A 19,719-nucleotide genomic window follows, 5' to 3' on the forward strand; every position below is an offset into this window, starting at 1 on the left:
TTTCTTTAAAGTTCTTAAGAATGTAGCAAGTGTCTTTTCACTTGTATTGTATACAGCAAGTGGCATTTTTAGGTTGTGAGCAATAAAAGCTCAATGTAACACAGTTAAATCTTTTCTTACTACAAGGCAAAGATAAAATTACATGACATTGCCTTGAAAAGTCATGGCAAGGGGGAGTGGGGACTTGACAGCTCTTCGAGGCTCTATTTACTGTTCTTGCAGCATTCACAGTAACTGTGATCCATAATCAAACAAGGACACAGTATCATGTTATCCACAAGCTTGATAGAATATAACTCAATGTGCAAATTGGGTACAACAGTGAAGCTCATGTAATTTCTGGTGCACATAATGTTCTGCTTCAATGAGGTCATGAAAAAGGACTGACCATGACCCTAAAATTTCCCAACCATAAGAATCATTTGTATTTGAAGAAGTAAGAAAGCAGGCATTAAACACATATACTTTTAAAAGGTCTGTGACTTTTAAGTAAATAAAAATGGATTAATTGTTCCAGATAGTAAACAACAATTAGGATACCTTCTTATCAAACAAAGCAGTGTATCATGTAGCAATTTAAATATCAAGTGTGAAAATAGGTGCTAAACCGAAATCATCAGAATAAATAAAGGAGCAAAAAGGTCAAAGAAGGTCTGACAACTTTATAGTCTTGACTTTGCCATGACAGATGTCCAAACACACTAAGCGTCTTGTTCCAAGTGACACAAGTTTCATCCTGGTTTCTTTTTAAGGTGTTAAACAGCTCTATGTCCAACAAGCTGAAATTGTTCACCCATCGAAACTAAATACAAATGTTGCTTTTTTCTTTTAAAAGAAATTGTGAAACTCAGAATTTAACACTTCACAAAGCTGTGTGTATCTTTCAGTTTTATCTGAGATAATGCTGGAAACAATCTGATTCTTCAGTATATGCAAACTGTATAGTTTGTCTAAAATACTGATCTCGTATGTATAAGTTACGGCCTCAGTCCTGTATACCTGAAGGAGCGTCTCCACCCCCACTGTTCAGCCCGGACACTGAGGTCCAGCACCGAGGGCCTTCTGGTGGTTCCCTCACTGCGAGAAGTGAGGTTACATGGAATCTTCTTGGCAGTGGCGCCTGCCCTGTGGAATGCCTTCCCATCAGATGTCAAGGAAATAAGCAACTAGACCTACCTTACTTTTAGAAGACATGTGAAGGCAGCCCTGTTTAGGGAAGTTTTTAATGTTTAATGCTGTATTGTGTTTTTAATATTCAGCTGGGAGCCACCCAGAGTGGCTGGGGAAACCCAGCCAGATGGGCAGGGTATAAATAAATTATTTATTATTATTATTATTATTATTATTATTATTATTATTATTATCATTACAGATCTTGTTGTCACAGAAAAGATACAAGGATAACCTTGGCTAAGTACTTCATGCTCACCTTCTCCTACCCTACAGGCTTGTGGGAGGATAAAATGGGGATACACTCCCCTAAATTCCTTAATGGGGAAAGTAGGATACAAATGTTACGCTACTATTTATCATTTTATATAAAGGTCTTCTTGTATTCTTTACAACATTTGCCACTTTGGTACCAGGCCAAGTTTAAGGTTCTTGTGCTAGTTTGAAAACCCTAAACAACTTGAGCCTAAAGTACTTAAGGGCCGTGCTCCACCAGATCATCAAGATCTTCTGATGGGGCATTCGTGGTGGTCCACCTGAAGTTCAGCCTGCCTTTAGAAAAGTCCAATATCCAGGGTTGGTTTCAGATAATAGCACTGGCTGATTAAGTGTTGCCCCCTGGCAACTGCACCACAAGATGCCTCTATTTAACATCTACATGAGGCCATTGAGAGCACTCATTAGATTTAGGGTGAGGTGTGATTAGTACGCCACTGATATCTGGCTCTATTTCTTTGAATAAGCAGAGACTGTGCAAGCCCTGGACTGGAGCCTGGACTTGGGTGTGGGCTGGATGAGGGCCAACAAATCGACACTCAAACCTGGCAAGCTGGAGGTGCTATGGGTGGACTACTCCTGAGTCCAGGCAATTGGTCAACTGTCTGCTTTGGATAAGGTTGTATTCCCCCTGAAGGAGCAAGTTTATAAACCGGAGGTGCTCTTAGATCCATCTCTGTCACTCTAGGCCCAGGTAACCTCACTAGCTAGAATTGCCTTCTACCAACACATCTAAAATATTTATTGCAGTTGGTATCCGTCCTGGATCTGGATTGATTTTATGTATGTATTGCTGTTTTAAACTGTTTTTATATTTACCGTTCTTGCAATTGTTTTTATATGCAATTGTATTTAACTGTTTTTATATATGTAACAGTTTTATATGTCATTTTTATTGCAAATAACTTCAAGAAACCTCATGCTAAGCAATTCATAAACAAAATAAGCAACCACAATAGCCAATTTGTCCTGAGAATCCCATCTGTGCAGAAGCAATGACCGAAACTACCAAAAGTTTACAACCAATGCTTACACAGGAGGATGCTCAGTGTAGATAAATTATATGATCCCACATAAAGCTTAGGTCTTTACTGTTGCTAAGGATGAAACATTACAAGGAATAAAACTTTATGTTCAGGTTACACGGTGTTGTGCCATGTGGGGATGTGGTACTAGTTCATAACATTTCTTCATCTTTTCAGTGTTAAATTCACATCTCTATAGCAAATTTTACAAGTGGGGGTATTTTAAAAATACTGATTTTCAGATCTTAAAAAAGATATTAATAACTTCAGTTAGAGAATGTCTAGCAACCACAGTGATATTATTCAATTACCCAATGCCATTGTCATGCAGATATACTTAACCAAAATAAGGATACCATAAAATGTAAACAAACTTGAAGTTTACTCCACAACAGAACACCACCAATGGGGAGGAAATGTCCACCTCCCATTTAGTTGCCAGCTGTAATTTAAGAAATACTTAGCAAATCTGTAATTTCCTCGCAGATAGCTAAAAATGGATGGATATTTGTTTTCAGAGGCTTAAATAGTAGGTGTCAGCTGTCCATCTTGTGCAAGTTTTCAAGCATCAACTTCTGACCCTGCCTAAATTTTTTCTCAGCAAATGCTTTTAATGAACATTACATCCGTAACTGCCACCCAGTGAGTGAATAATGAGAGTTACAGATATCAGACAGCAGTATAGTCCAGAACCAAACAATATTAACAACCGTTAAGCAGACAGCTCCTTTCCTGCTGAGCACAGCCGAACTCCAAATCAGCACTTTTGCCACCCAAGAACAAAATTATCTAACTCACAGAGAAGCACTGGATCAAGACCCATCTTTTAAGGGGAGAAGTGATGGGTATGTGTCTCTTAAGACACTGAGCCCATACAGATGGCAACAACCCGGCAGAGAGCACTGTCTCATTCCAGAGTAGTTGGTCATCTATATCATCTTCCCAAGAGGGAAAAATATAGTACTTTGCCACATATGAAATGCAGGTCTATGGAAAAGCACATGGTATGGTCTTATTCATCCATCAAGTCCTGTAAAATCAAAGGTTACAAAGTTGGTGGACAGCACCAAAATATTCAATATGGTTTTAAAAAATGGAAAAATCAAATAACTCCAAAGGATTTCTCCAATCTGGGCTCAACAGGCAACAATATGCTGAAAAAAAGTTCATTGTTAAGTAAATATAAAGTGATAGCCATGGCAGGAGATGGGGTTCTAATTTCACCTATAAACTAATGAGGTCTGAAATTATAATAATAATCAGAAAAGATATCAAGGTGAAATTTTCAATAAAAATATCAGCCAAGTATAGTAATGGTGAAAAGGACATGTTAAAAAGTATTTAAATTAAGTTTTTTGGTATTATAAAGCCTTTATACAAATGTATGGGGCAACTACATGTAAAATACTGCATACAGTTCTTGCTCAACTCAACCTCAAAAAAGGTTATTTGTAGAGCTGGAAAAGGTGTAGAAAAGTATCTAAAACTTTCACGAAGTACCAGATTATAAGGAAAAGCTAAGGTATTAGGACTTCTTTATTGAGGTGAAAGGCAACTGGGACATAACATGAGTTTATGAAATTATTCATCATTAAGAGAAATTTGTCCATGGAGTTTTCTTGGCAGGGATACTGGAGTGGCTTGCCGGTTCCTCCTCCAGGTGGATCACGTTTGGTCAAAACTCTCCACTATGACCTGTTCATCTTGGGTGCCCTGCTCGGCATCGTTCATAGCTTCTCTGAGTTATTCAAGCCCCTTCGCCACAGCAAGGCAGTGAGCCATGAAGGGGCTTACAAATAGCGGGGGAGAGAAGGCAAGAAAAATGCGAGGGAGATAGTGAAAGATACAGGAAACTGAATGCAGATTTCCAAAAAATAGCAAGTAGAGACAAGAAGGCCTTCTTAAATGAGCAATGCAAAGAAATAGAGGAAAACAACAGAATGGGAAGAACCAGAGATCTGTTCAAGAAAATTGGAGATATGAAAGGAACATTTCGTACAAAGATTACTATAATAAAGGACAAAAGTGGTAAGGACCTAACAGAAGCAGAAGACATCAAGAAGAGGTGGCAAGAATACACAGAGGAATTATACCAGAAAGATATGGATGGCTCGTACACCCCAGGTAGTGTGGTTGCTGACCTTGAGCGAGACATCCTGGAGAGTGAAGTCAAATGGGCCTTAGAAAGCACTGCAAATGACAAGGCCAGTGGAAGTGATGGTATTCCAGCTGAACTATTTAAAATTTTAAAAGATGATGCTGTTAAGGTGCTACACTCAATATGCCAGCAAGTTTGGAAAACTCAGCAGTGGCCAGAGGATTGGAGAAGATCAGTCTACATCCCAATCCCAAAGAAGGGCAGTGCCAAATAATGCTCCAATTACCGCACAATTGCACTCATTTCACACGCTAGCAAGGTTATGCTGAAAATTCTACAAGGAAGGCTCAAGCAGTATGTGGACCGAGAACTCCCAGAAGTGCAAGCTGGATTTAGAAGAGGCAGAGGAACCAGAGACCAAATTGCAAACATGCGCTGGATGATGGAGAAAGCTAGAGAGTTCCAGAAAAACATCTGCTTCTGCTTCATTGACTATGCAAAAGCCTTTGACTGTGTCGACCACAGCAACTATGGCAAGTTCTTAAAGAAATGCGAGTGCCTGGCCACCTCATCTGTCTCCTAAGAAATCTCTATGTGGGACAAGAAGCTACAGTTAAAACTGGATATGGAACAACTGATTGGTTCAAAATTGGGAAAGGAGTACAACAAGGCTGTATATTGTCTCCCTGCTTATTTAACTTATATGCAGAATTCATCATGCGAAAGGCTGGGCTGGATGAATTAAGATTGCCAGAAGAAATATCAACAACCTCAGATATGCAGATGACACAGAAAGTGGCAGAAAGTGAGGAGGAATTAAAGAACCTTTTATTGAGGGTGAAAGAGGAGAGCACAAAATATGGTCTGAAGCTCAACATCAAAAAAACAAAAATCATGGGCACTGGTCCCATCACCGCCTGGCAAATAGAAGGGGAAGAAATGGAGGCAGTGAGAGATTTTACTTTCTTGGGCTCCATGATTACTGCAGATGGTGACAGCAGCCACAAAATTAAAAGACGCCTGCTTCTTGGGAGAAAAGCAATGACAAACATAGACAGCATCATAAAAAGTAGAGACATCACCTTGCCAACAAAGGTCCGTATAGTAAAAGCTATGGTTTTCCCAGTAGTGATGTATGGAAGTGAAAGCTGGACCATCAAGAAGGCTGATCGCCGAAGAATTGATGCTTTTGAATTATGGTGCTGGAGGAGTCTCTTGAGAGTCCCATGGACTGCAAGAAGATCAAACCTATCCATTCTTAAGGAAATCAGCCCTGAGTGCTCACTGGAAGGACAGATCATGAAGCTGAGGCTCCAATACTTTGGCCACCTCATGAGAAGAGAAGACTCCCTGGAAAAGACCCTGATGTTGGGAAAGATGGCGGACACAAGGAGAAGAGGACGACAGAGGACGAGGTGGTTGGATAGTGTTCTCGAAGCCACCAGCATGAGTTTGACCAAACTGCGGGAGGCAGTGGAAGACAGGAGTGCCTGGCATGCTCTGGTCCAGGGGGTCATGAAGAGTCGGACACGACTAAACGACTAAACAACAACAAAGAGAAATTTCTCTCTCATAATACTAGAATTTTGGTCCACTAGATGAAATCAAATAACAATATTATCCATGTTTCCTCAAAAGTGAGACTCAGTGTTCAGTGTGGCTTGTTTCATGAATCTGAGGAAGTGGGCTGTAGTTCAAGAATGCTTGTGCCATAATGAAGTTGTTAGTCCCTTGCAACAAAAACTAGTCTAATATGGCTACCCCTCTGAAGACAGTCTTCAAAGTTATACATCATACTTCTCCTGTGATATGAAAATGTTTGACAAACAAAACAAAATATTTCAGTGTTTTCCCAAATTTCCACTTTTTTCCTAGGGATGAAACACACACACACACACTGCTTTTACATGGCTTCAAAATTTCTGCAAGTTTTACATCTGTAAGTCCTAGAGCCATTGATTTCATACCTTTTCTCCAATCCCAATTACGGAGAGCAAGACATACAAAGGTTAGGGAAAACTGTGCGACTAGAGACATGGGAATGCTGTTTAAAAGTTTTACGCAGTAAATCTGTTACTTACTTTGAAATAGACTTGACTGTTAATTTGTCTACTGTCTCAAAGCACTGTCTGTCTTTAAATCTGTTTGATCAACTCTGCTTCGGCACTGATTGAACTACTGTTACATGGCACTTAATCAACTGCTTTATAGATGGCAAAGATTTACAGCTGATTAGCCAGCATAGTTCAGTTGCTTTTGCTAAAAGTTCTAGGAAATGATTGTTTTTGTGCCCAAATTGCTCAAAAGAATGGAAAAGGGGCTTGGTTAGAATCTGCAGTGTGAATATCCCAGATTCTCAACACAGTGCTCACTGAAGCAGATAAAGCCACATTAAAGGAGCATTTACTGCTTCAAAATGCCAGCCTTAATAAGTATCTTTTTGTGTGTGCTTTTTTAAAAGCCTTGGTACACCACTTTTCCCCACATCCCTTTATTGAGCAGACACGCATATACTATAGCTGGAGATGTAAAACTAAGCCTCAGATGTTTCATTAGGAAAAAGCTACGAGGTTTACATTACTAGTCCTCAACAGTGGCACAATTCAGAAGTTAGCCATGATTCTGTGTCCTTTGGAGCGAGGGGAAAGCAGTACTCAGCAATGGATACTTTATCTTTGGCAAGTTAAGTTCAACAAATCAGTTACAGACCAAGAATACAGTGATCAAAACAGGGACAAATAATTCAGTAGAAGAGAGAAGCAAGACACCCAGTGGTTTCCTCTGCAAAATATAATCTTAGTGGAAATTTGTATCAGTGAGTAAATGCAGGGTGTCACTAAACATGAAACGCAAATCCTTCTTACTGATAAATGGCTCCTTCTCCCCTCAATGGTTACAGAAACTGCAAGTATAAAGGGAATTACATACAACTAGCTCAATTCTGACAGACACATCGTAATGTAAAAACACCCTATCCTTCAATACATCTGAAGCAAGTTCCTGTGTATTTACTGCAAGAAAGTACACTTGAAAGCATAGATTGCATCTGCATTTAACAAGGCATTTTTAATGCAAAAGAAAATAACGTCTGAAACATAAAGAGCATTTAGAACTGGGAAAGAACAGCTTTTAAAGCGTAGTTTAAAGCAGCTGTTTTTCAGCATGGCCAGCTATTGTCTTTTGATAGATAGGCACAAGGCAGAAGGGTTTGAAACTGTTAAGCAAACAAGTGTTCTAATCACATCAACAGGATGCATGCTTCCACTTTTGAAGTCAGCCATCCATTGAAGGGGCTTGATGGTAACTTCTTTGTTAGCAATTGTTTCCAAAGTTGAGAGATTCTTGAAGAAAAATGCAGAAATCTTCATATTTATTGATATGGACAGGATTCTAAACTCTGGCTACTTGTACAAAAGGAATTCTGTAATGTATTTTGTCAAAGGTAAGGCAGGAATGGGAAACTTCTACAGCTCCAGGTGCTGTTGGATCATTGCTCCCATCATTCTAGACTAGGGCAATGATGGAGAGTGTTTCCATGGTGCCTGGGGCAGGGCAAGGCACATAGGATGAACAGACTCCACCACACCCACCCAGCCCTCGCCACTGCCAGAGGGACACTAACCTGATTCATCACTGCCTCTTGGCCTCCCTCCTCTCCAGCCTCCTCTTCTGCCTCTGCTTCTGGTCTGCTCTCTGCCACAGACTCTTCCTGCTCACTAAACCATGTTGTCTCTTCAGCTTCCAGCACCTTCTCCTCACCATCTGCTCCCTCTTCTTCCTCTGATCATTCATTGTCACCAATCTCCTGGCTCTGAGCCTTCTTGGAGGTTCCTCAACTGGTGCTTCCCTCCATTCCTCTGCATCCAGCCAATCCATGACACTTGGTAGCAACAGTTGAATGAGTCAACTACTGTGTGCATTTGGCCATTTTGCTAGTAGAAATATGCACAGGATCTATATCATTTGCTGCATTATAAATCCAGCTCTGCTACTTTGTAATTTATAAGCACCCCAAAACATTTTAACTCTTACAGATAAGAAATCCCTATATATAGCAAATTGCATGAGCAGTGACAAGTGAAGATAGACTTGTAGAATGCAGTTTTCCTTTATGCAGGGGTGCCCAAACTTTTTTCAAAGAGGGCCAGATTTGATGAAGTGAACATGCGTCAGGGCAGACCAAAGTTGTTGAGCTTTTTAGGATTTTATACCAGGACATATACTGCCACGTGGGCTAGATTAAATTGACCAATGGGCCAGATTAGGCCCCCGAAATAGACTTTGGACGTGCCTGATTTAAGGTCATCGCATGTATGGGAAAGGTAAGCAACATGCTTTCTTAGGTATATTTTTAAAGCTAAAACACATTCTAAGCAAATATACCCCAAGATATTTGAAGTAAAATGTGCCCTAACTTCAAATATCATCCATATTACCATAATTTTCATATATATTTTGTGAATATGCCACATTTTAAAATAAATCAGCATTTTTATTTTTATTAAGATACACCAGTAGAGGAAGCCATTCTCTTTCTTCTCTGTTGGTATAAAGCCTGATTTCAAAAGTAACTTCTCCCACTTTCTCACAGGTAATACTTAAAACCATTGCTCTACTATAAAGTTACAACCTTGCACGTTGTTGTTTTTTTAAAAATAGAGCTGTGATGCAATTTTATAAACCATACAACAGTAAGTCAGCATACTTTCCAAAAGAAAGGGCTGCTCCTAGAATTATATTTGTATTTTTTGTAATGAAATGTTCCCATTAGTCCTCAAATGCACACTTAATATGTTTGATAGAAGTCTCCCAGCATGAAAACATAGAACACTTACCATAAGAATGACAGTACCATGGGGCAGGGCAAATCACAACATGATTTCAGGCTGAGTTTGATGCTGGAGGCACAAATGAAAACTGTGCACTTTTATTTCAGTGGACTTTGACAGATGGAAGGGTGCAGCAAATCTCTAATTGTTTAGATCATTAACTCATCTTTCCACCTGCATTCTCTCTGGGAAGAACCCATTAGGAAGCCTGAAGAACAGCTCACAGCAGCATTTTGGAGTGTGAGCTATTCTACAAATAAATTGGGGGGTTTTCTGACACATGATGTTTTTCTGGCTGCTGCATTTGTATCCTTAGTTAGCTTTTCTTTCACAAAATCCTCTCTGTTTTGAAGACTACAGATGGCCTTTTGGCCTTGCCATTGGGTCAATCAATCAACGACTATTGTCAATGTATTGTCGGCACAGAGAAGAAAAAGGAAAAGAATACCAGATTGAGATACATGGTGCGTCATGATGTATCACCACTTATTTCCAGCCCTTGCAAATGCCACTGCATAGGCATTCCTAAATTATGCTCTCTGGTCACTTAGTTTTCAACTGTGCTCAAACTGCAGTACTAGAATTCAAAGGTGTAGAATTATCAGTATTCAAAAATTACCTCAAAATAGAATTTCTTTTCTCATAAAATGCTTGCACACTTAATTATGTTTGAAGTAATTCATCCCATCCGAAACATATCATCAGTGTTTATTCACTATAATGGCCTGTTTCACACAGTAGGGTGGCCTTCTTGCAGTAGCCTGTTGCCTTCACAGAAGTCATTCATTCATATGATCAACTTAATATATGAGCTGGAAGTTTACAGTTCTCAGCTACTTCTGCCTCCTATGCACATTTCAAAGTGCCAGAGAAAGTTCTTGCAGCTGCAGTTCTAAACTATAGGCTCATAAATTATGTTGCTGAAAGGAATGAGCAACCCTTGCTAGTGAAAAAATAAGTAAGCTAGCCCACTATGAACCAGCCCTTAGTAGTAATGAATACTATTTAATAACAATTAATTAGCAGTATTTAAAAGCAGTTGGGGTCCTTCCCACCCATGTTGTTACACTGATTGCAAATTACAACAGCATGAAATTATATGAAGTTTATATATAACCAGCTTATTGTACTGAGGAAGAAGTGATTTCTTCTGTTGACAAATAGGGGGCTTTGGGGGATCCAAATGTGCTTGTGTACAGAAGCCTGTAGACAACCATGCAGCACAAAGGTATCTTATTAGAAACTGACAAACAGGGATGCACACTTAGACGTATTAGTGGAGTGGACAGAATCAGCACAACTTGACACTTGTCAGCCAATGGATAATTAAGGAGGGATGATGGTTATGCAGATCTTTGAAGGTGATGACAAGAAGATTAAATCAACTGCGGTACATAATTGTGAATGAATGGCCGGATTCAAGGAAGAAGAAAAATCGAAGACAAGACTCAATGGAACAAAGTTTAGATTTAATTAACTCTTTTTCAGTTGATGTTTCATTAGACAAGATACAGATATCCTTGAGAACATTCAGCAGCCTATCATATGCCACAAACAATCCAACAGCAACAACTTCAGGGTTCTGATATTTGCTGTTAATGGAGAAATTTGGGAAACCTGAAATAGTAGACAATGCTGGTACAGAAGTTAAATTCTGACCCTTTCCCCCCCTAGGCATTGTCACAACTGCCTTAACTAAGACTTGCCAAGAGTCTGGAACCAATATAACAGAAGGAAAAATGGAGCTTCAATGCACATTATATATTTATTTCCTAAAATTTATACAATGCTTGGTTGTGAAAAACCTCAAAGCAGTTTACAAAAAATAGCAGAATAGCATAGCCTCACATGGACCATAGCATGAGTCAGTCACCACTTTTCTCCTCCAATGCAGAATCTGAATAAATGAATATCTTAGAACCAAAATTCATGTTGAAGTTGAGTTTAATGGATAGATTTACATGACCATTTGCTTCCTACTCTCTTCTGTGTCTTCTACTATGCTGCCCCTCTCTACAGCTATTGCCTCCTTATCCTTTCTTGGCCAATAAATTATACTAAACTGGACTTCCCCGTGGCAAGCAAACCCAGCCATACCACGTGAACCTACTTGCTGCATTAAGAACTGTGATACTGCAAATCTTCAGATTCTTAAATTAGGCACCAGAAACACATTCCAGGTCCGAGATGCACAACATTATGGAGGACAACCCCACCATACATTGTTCCATTTGTTTCAGCCACAAATCACTCACCACATAACAACTTCTTTTGGCAACAGCTCTATGGCTATGTTGTTTAAGGTGTACTGTTCACCCCACCCCTAGCAATGGTTCCTTTCCAGGACAGAGTTGGCACTACACAGATATTTGTCAGTAATCTTTTTTGACTTGTAAGGATGTTCACTAAGTATGTTCACACGGTCATCTTAAGTGATCAAATCTCTCATTATTAAAAAGAAAAAGAAAAATCATCCCACCAATGCCTAACAATACACTCACTGCACAGAGAGGCGTATATAGGCACCTTGATAAAATGGCCAAAAAAAATTAGAGAGCCACTAGAAGTCCTATTCCATGATTAACCATGAAACATGTGTGCCACAAGAGCTAGCAATTGCCAGACACCAGCATTCTTGTTGTTTCCTAACTAGATACCAACTCATATACATAGATATATAACACAGAAGAGGGTAAAGGGCTAAAGCTCTCCTACACACACCCCATACACAAACAAGTACCAATCCTGATTGGACATTCAATGCTGGTTATTTCTGAATGAAAAATAATGAATTCAGGGGCAATGAATATGCTTAACATTTAATGTAGTCCGCCCCTCACATTTTAATCAATTTTGTGGCAATTTAACCTAAAGAGAGAAAGTGTGTGTGTGTGTGTGTGTGTGTGTGTGTGTGTGTGTGTGTAAGTGAGTGAGTGAGTGAGTGAGTGAGTGTGTCAGAAAGAGGGAGAGAAAGATAGAGGGGGTGGAGTGAGAGAATATGCAGAACAGAACAATACTGAACAACAGATGAATGTATGAAATCGTTTTCATTGTTTCATTATGGTTTTGTTTTCAGGTAGCTTACTTTGGGTCATAACAACCTATTCATGTCAACATTAATTACCAGCAGTAATCATGAGACAGTGACAGGCTTTGTTGCCCTTCGTTGGTTTTTATGAAGTTTAGTAGTCCTAATTTAAAGAGTCGCTTGTGAACATCACATGGGAAATAGCTTGATGGATGTTCCTTATTTCGCAGCACAACTGCATCACTCAATCAATGGAGGAGACACCAGGATTAAACATTATTTCTTAAAAGAAATCCTGTATCTGTACAGAAATTCTATAAAGAACATGACAACTAATCCCAAACTAAACTAAGTAATTGTCAAATTTGGAGGATTACCTCCCTAACTGACCCTTTATGTGGTGGACTCCCATCGACATCCATCTTACATGAGGACTATAACTGCTTCCTTAATCCCCTAATTTCTGCTGCTACCAGCCATTTCTGGTAATATCTTATTCCCCAAATGACACATAAACAGTAGCAGGCGTAAGACAGATAAACAAGGAGGCTTACTTTAAAGGTTAAGCAAATATATTATTTATTCAATCAATACTAGTAGCAGACAGCTTGGTGAGGAAGCGGTGTTCACCTGACCTCCAGTCAGTCATGTCAGTGCTGCTCACTAGGTGGTGGAAGGAACCAGGTCAGTGAAATACAAGTGCAACAGCAGGAGCAACAGAACAGCACAGTGCAAATGGACTGTGTAGCCAATCCACTGATCCCACAAGTGCATTTGCACCACACCAACCTCGCCCCTCCTCTACCTCCCTATAAGCAGCAGCAAAATCTTCCAGACGACAGGTGAACACAATCATGCCACCCAGCTGTCCACTGCTGAATTGTATTTACAGGATGATTTAGCGGGATAGATACAAATGCTGTGCTTGCATTCTTGCTTGTAAAGTAGCTATTCCATTAAACCAGTTCCTCTTCTAATTAAAACAAATAGCCCTTCTCCCAACTTCTCCTCCAGTTAGCACTCATAGAAGTCTAAACTGAAGTCTTCCTGCTGGTCAGGAACTCACAAAGAAAACATCACAGAAAAAGTATTTCAGTTGCACGCACAGACACACACGCCAGCTTGTTGAGATTCACTGTTGTTGAGAAATCCATGTACCTTTTTGTTTCAAATGGAATGTCTCAATTCATAAAACAGGGCAGTTCTTCACTGAATATCACTCCTTACAGCACCTCAGAGCTTCTGGGATTTTGGTCCCCACTTAATATAAATTCTACAGAAAGTCAACTACGTATTAAATATAGATCTCAGCATACTGAAGCATGTCCTTGTACCATTATGAAATCATGGAAATCTTGGCTAAATACTGTTTTACCTACCATTTTTCTACAACACTGGTTTAATAGTTTAGAAGGTAAAATTCTAAAGCAGGGAATAGATGCACTCAGCATTGTATGGGAATGAAAAGAGCAGTCAGTGGCTAAGCCCTGTGGTTCCACTCTGACCCTCTAAAGCTGAATAATAATTGTTGCTTCTCTCCAGGCAACTTAGCAAGATGCTTTTCCCGTAGAATCAAATAGTTATTAGCTCACTTGCACTCTAATCTTTCAAGGGTCAAAGAGTCAACACACACACACAAAGACAACAGTAAGACTAGCTGAAAGCCCCAAAGAAATTAAATTACTGAATAGCATAAAATATATAATCTCAGGGGAAAGCACTTCTCCTTTCTTGAACAAGAATTGCTTGTAGAATAAATATTAAGTACATTTTAGGTCGTGTAAAATTAACTGGCACAATCCAGCTCTAATAAAGCAACTGTAAAATCCCACAGGGTGGTATCCAACTACTAAGTCATACTCAGAATATACTCAATGGCTTGGTTTGCATGTTGTCTTACCGTTCAGCACAAATAAGATAGCTCCTGGAACTTTGCTGCTCCATGCAGCAGCTAAGTCATGGTTTAGCTTAGTGTGTTGTCCAAACCTAGGCTATCTCCTCCTTAACCATCATTTGTAATTGGGTTCTGATGTCATGCCAAGCAAATCATTGGCCAAAGGGGCTGCTATCTCTGCCTCACAAACCAGCCGTTTTGCACTAAGCCATAGTTTGGGCTTGGGACGCGGGTGGCGCTGTGGGTAAAACCTCAGTGCCTAGGACTTGCCGATCGCATGGTCGGCGGTTCAAATCCCTGCGGCGGGGTGCGCTCCCGTCGTTCGGTCCCAGCACCTGCCAACCTAGCAGTTCGAAAGCACCCCCGGGTGCAAGTAGATAAATAGGGACCGCTTACCAGCGGGAAGGTAAACGGTGTTCCGTGTGCTGCACTGGCTCTCCAGATGCAGCTTGCCACGCTGGCCACATGACCTGGAAGTGTCTGCGGACAGCGCTGGCTCCCAGCCTATAGAGTGAGATGAGCGCACAACCCTAGAGTCTGGCAAGACTGGCCCGTACGGGCAGGGGTACCTTTATAGTTTGGGATTAGTATGAAATGTGAAATCAAGCTATTGAGCTCTGTTATATTAATGGGTCTACTCTGAGTATGACTAACACTGGCTATTGCCCATTAATTACAATCAGAAGAGAGCCAAGATGTTTAATTGAAGTAAATGGAACAGGGAAGCAGTTGCGTCACAAAGTGGGGGTAAGGGGGTGATTCACCCCGAGTTCCACATCTGGGAGGGTGACAAGAAAGCACCCCATGTGGTGCTTGCCCTGCAGCCCCAGCTGCATATGAAAGATCCTCCGTTTGCGGCTGTAGCCACGAGCAGAAGATCCCACCACTGTCCATGCGGCTTTCGAGCGGCGCTGGCGGCAAACAGCTACGTACAACACATGTGCAGTGGCGCAAGCATGTGCTGTACGTAGTGACGCCACACATGCACTGTACATAGGGGTTTGCCACTGGCACCACTGGAGCACCATACAGACCATGGTGGGATCCCTCTTCCCTGGCTCGCCGTAAGTGGCTCCTGTTTTGCTGCTTTACAGCGAGCCAGGGAGGGAGGGAGGAGGACAGATGGGCGGGAGTCATGGCTCCCAAGAGGACAAGCTTCAAAGCTTTGCCAGCGCCCCGGCAAAGAGGCATAGCTCCCCACTTCCCCCGATGGCTTTAGTGTTGTGGGGGTGGGGCGCAGAGGCGTAGGAAAGGGGACAGACATTCTGCACCCACCCACGACTTCCAAGCCTACCCCGAGCAGTCGATGGGGGAGAGGGGGTGACCAAAAAAAATTTAACACCGGGTACCACCTGGGCTTGCTATGCCTCTGAAGGGAAGTTCTTACAGGGCAGGATAGAAGAAGAAGAAGAAGAAGAAGAAGAAGAAGAAGAAGAAGAAGAAGAAGAAGAAGAAGAAGCAGCAGCTACCACAAAGTTTTAATATACAGCAAGTGATTACATACATATATTCATTGTTAACAAGATTTTAAGAGTTTTGTTGTATGCGAAGAATATGGAAATAAATGCATTGTAGTACTTAAAACAAAATGAAATGCATAGCAATCCATAAACAATAAAGTACAATGATGGATAACATTTTTGCACTGTATCTTTGAGAGAGAGAGAGAGGGGGGGGGGAAGGTTCATACCTTTGAACACTGTTTGTGATTCTGGCACCAGACTAAGGAACCATTATTCTGGAGGAGAGAAAAAAAGTAGAAGTATTAGTGACATATCTCCTTCTCAGGCTAGGCCAATATTTCCTGTGCATTCCCATACAGTAGTACCTCTTTCCCACTCTGAAAACAAAACAAGAATTTGTTTCCATTTCTGGTTAGGTTGGTGACTTTCTAAGAATTTTTTGTGATGCCAAGTTCCCTTGCTGACTTGACCAACAAGGTGATAACAAGTGTACTCACTCGCAAGCTTATTCCCCACAGATAAGCCACTTGTGAAGAACATCCTGGAGAATAGAACTCCCTGCTCAGTCAAGGGAGAGGAACGATGTCTCCTTTCCCACTCCATCATGGTTGCGTGTTTAATTAGGTTCCCCCCCCCCTTATTAAACATTAGTCCCTGCCCACAAAGTAATTTGGGACTATATCCAAGGTGCAGAGGGTGGTCCCTAGTTGGCCCAGGGCAGTTCATCTTGACTGGGGTCTGCAGATTGGAACCAGAGAGTAGACTGGCAGGGTTCTGTGCAGTCCTAATAATTAGTATATAGCTTTTATTTTATTTATTTTTAAAAATGATACATACAATTCTGGACATATACATGTAAAATAACATGGGATGAAGCACTAGCAGGCAAAATCCATATGTTCATCCACCCAGTTCCTTTGATCTTTTTTAGAAGCGTAACTGATGCTGTAGCTCTTGACATTGTGTGCACTATCCCTAGCACATGTGGTGCTTTTGAAAGGTGCTTCTTGAGTCATTACCATGCCTCACACTAGTCAGGATGGTCAAATAAATACCTTTCCAAATACATTAAAGGTGGAGATTCTTCCTCCAAAATATTTAGAAACATAAACATTTCCGCCTCCCCTGATCTTATCCTCATTAGTACATTACATCTTCAGCTCTTAAAAACATGTCATCTTAAAATCTAATGCTCTTTGGTTGGCAGCAACTACCCATAAAGTTATCTTAAATATACTAAAGCACACATATAAATAAATGTGAAACATAAGACTCATGCAAACGCTTGTGAATGGACAGGAACAGAAGACATAAAAGTTTAGGAGGATGTCATAAATAACATACAGTTAACAGAAGTACTTTAGCAGTCCCCGTGCCAGCCAAGAATTTATTATTTCCTTTTCCAAAACCTAGCCAGTAGTAATGTTAAACTAATATCTCATGGACTGCTTTCAATCCTTTATTCTCCCTATAAAGGAATGACAGAAGAGAACAATGATTGCAGCTGCAGATTAGTAGCAACTAGCTGCATAGTTTTACAGCTCGGTGGCCTCTTTTCACTAAATCAGATGAAGCACTCCTGCTTTTGGAATATGTTGGTCACCTGGAACATTCTATCATGATAAATATCCAAATGCAGAGGCTGCTTCTTCTTGCCTTGAAAACTGCCACACTAGAGGCTTCAAACACAATTTCAAAACACAAACAAAATATGTAGCAAAGTCATCTGCTTATAAATTGCTAAACTCAAATGCTACAGTGGGCCCACAACTGGCATTCCCTTTACATATATGAATGCAAACTTGTGCAGGGAGAAAATAAATAAACAAATGGAGAGCAGGGGAAATCTGCCATTCCCTGTTCTCCGTTTACTTGTTTTTCTTCCACTTGCACACCCAGGTTTTCCTTGCTTGCCATGCTCTCGGAGGGTCCCAGGGCCCTCCTGCAAACTTCCCAGAACCCAGTAAGCAGGTCTGAACCTCACAGGCAAGTGGTTCCAGGCGTTCCTGACTTTGCATGATTTTGCCTTTGTACACAGACATTCGGAGTCAAACTCTTGTAAGTGTAAGTGGCGGGCCAGCTGTAGATCTGCTAACTGTGTGCGCTCATATGCCAGGTACATTTGCAGTACATGTCTATACATATTTCCTCCAACACAAGTCCCACAGTGTTCAAAATCCCGGGTAAAGGTTCATAGGATTGTAGCCTCAGTCAGAGCGCAACCTCTGCACACAGTCCAATATTTGCAGCCATTTCTTTCAAATCCCAATGTTTGGGATAGGTGTGACTGAAATTATTCAGGCTTCTTTGGAGTACTAGGAAGAATCAGGGAATGGGTTCTTCATAAATACCACAGACAGGCTTCAGTTCTAAAAATGTCTACTTAAAAGGAATCCTGCTGAATTCAATGGACATACTCCCAGGAAAGTGGGGTTAGGATTGAGGTCTAATGCATCAAGTTGTGAGGTGGCAAGACTTTTGCTATGGCAAAGTAGAACTCTTTCCTTTCAGAATCTGCCATTGCTGTCTTCTAATTCTTAGTATTATAAGCAATATAATAGAAAACTAGCTTTTTGTTACATTTAGAGTAAATTTCCCATTTTCTATCCCCTTTCCTTCTGAAAATATTTCTGATCACAATATGGATGCATTTTAATTTTTAATGTAAAGTGCAAAAAATGAAAACTGGCAGGAGGTCATAGGAGCCAACTTCTAGGGGCCAAGGTTCCTTCAGCTTCCCCCAATACAATATTGAGGGGGCTGTCCCACACAAGTTGATGGGCATTGCCATTCAAATGGTGTGCATGTGCTGCATCTTGTGGGCTGGGGCTTACCTGCTCCCCCAATATTGGCACCCCTAAATTAAAACAGCCTACAAAAGTTGCTTGCCTGCAAAATTATTTAGTATGTATAGCCAAAATGGCAGTAAGATTTACAAGCCAATTATCACTCATGCCATTATTTTTCTTTCTGAGGTCTCTGTGGTTTAATCAAACTTTAACCACCCATGTAAGTCTTTTTCCACTTCTTTCAAAACGAGGAATGAGACTTTCAAATGAACACCAAATATATATCTGAGATACAGCTATGGGACATGCAGGCAAGTGTTGTGCCCCACATTCCTTCTAATATCAAAGTTGGTATGCGTATCACTTTGGCTGTGAAATGGGCCACTGTCAGAAAAAGTACTGGCTTCTGCAAATTCAGGGAACTCCTATCTCTTTATATAGCTATTAAGTTTTCTGCCCCTGAATCTGAGCACTTTAGCAGTAGTTAGCACAAGGATGTGAAATCTGTCATCCTTCAGATGTTACTGGACTACAATCATTCATGACCATTGGTCATGCTATCTATGGGCACTGGCAGAGGAAGAGGAGTGCGGAGGGAGCGCACTGCCCCCGCAGCACGATCCCAGTGGGATGCCATCACAGCTGCCCCCCTCCCCGTGCTGGGCACCACACCCCCGCAGATGGCACGTCACGCCCCCAGGACATGAGTCACACCCTTGCAGGCGGCGCACCATGCCCCTGGGACACTCGCCAGCCATGGCCCCACCTGCTCGCCACCCCCACCCACGGTGCCAGAGCATGAAGCTCTGCTGCTGTCTGTGGGCTGATGCAAGTGAAATCCACCATCCTCATCCCTGACATAGCACAACAGGAAAGACTTCAGAAGTGTGGGAAGAGACAAATGTGTACATTTTCCCCCTCCTAAAATCTTTCTCATCCCTGCCCTGCAGTGCTATCGGATTCTGTTTCAAGAACACTTCTGTTTATGCAAGAGGAATATTGTTGCAAATCCCAAATTGTATACTTTTATCAGAAACATCAGAAAGCAACTTGTGCAGGTCTCTCTCACTTTCAACCACCTCCAGCCACTCAGCTCACTCATGCACAAACTCTGGAAAGCACTGGTCTGAGACCCTGATCCTGTAAA

The 19,719-nt window shown here is 41.1% G+C and overlaps 1 protein-coding gene across 1 annotated transcript in view; it reads right to left on the minus strand.

Annotated features, from left to right (window-relative positions):
* ANOS1 (anosmin 1) overlaps nucleotides 1-19,719 on the minus strand; it is an 86,540-nt gene that overhangs the window by 55,586 nt on the left and 11,235 nt on the right. The window contains exon 2 of the mRNA XM_083734374.1: nucleotides 16,011-16,058. Coding sequence (XP_083590500.1) covers nucleotides 16,011-16,058 — 48 coding nt within the window. The remainder of the gene's footprint in view (nucleotides 1-16,010; nucleotides 16,059-19,719) is intronic.

Source organism: Podarcis gaigeae (assembly GCF_964106915.1).
Source record: "Podarcis gaigeae genome assembly, chromosome: 4".
NCBI classification, from domain to species: Eukaryota; Metazoa; Chordata; class Lepidosauria; order Squamata; family Lacertidae; genus Podarcis; species Podarcis gaigeae.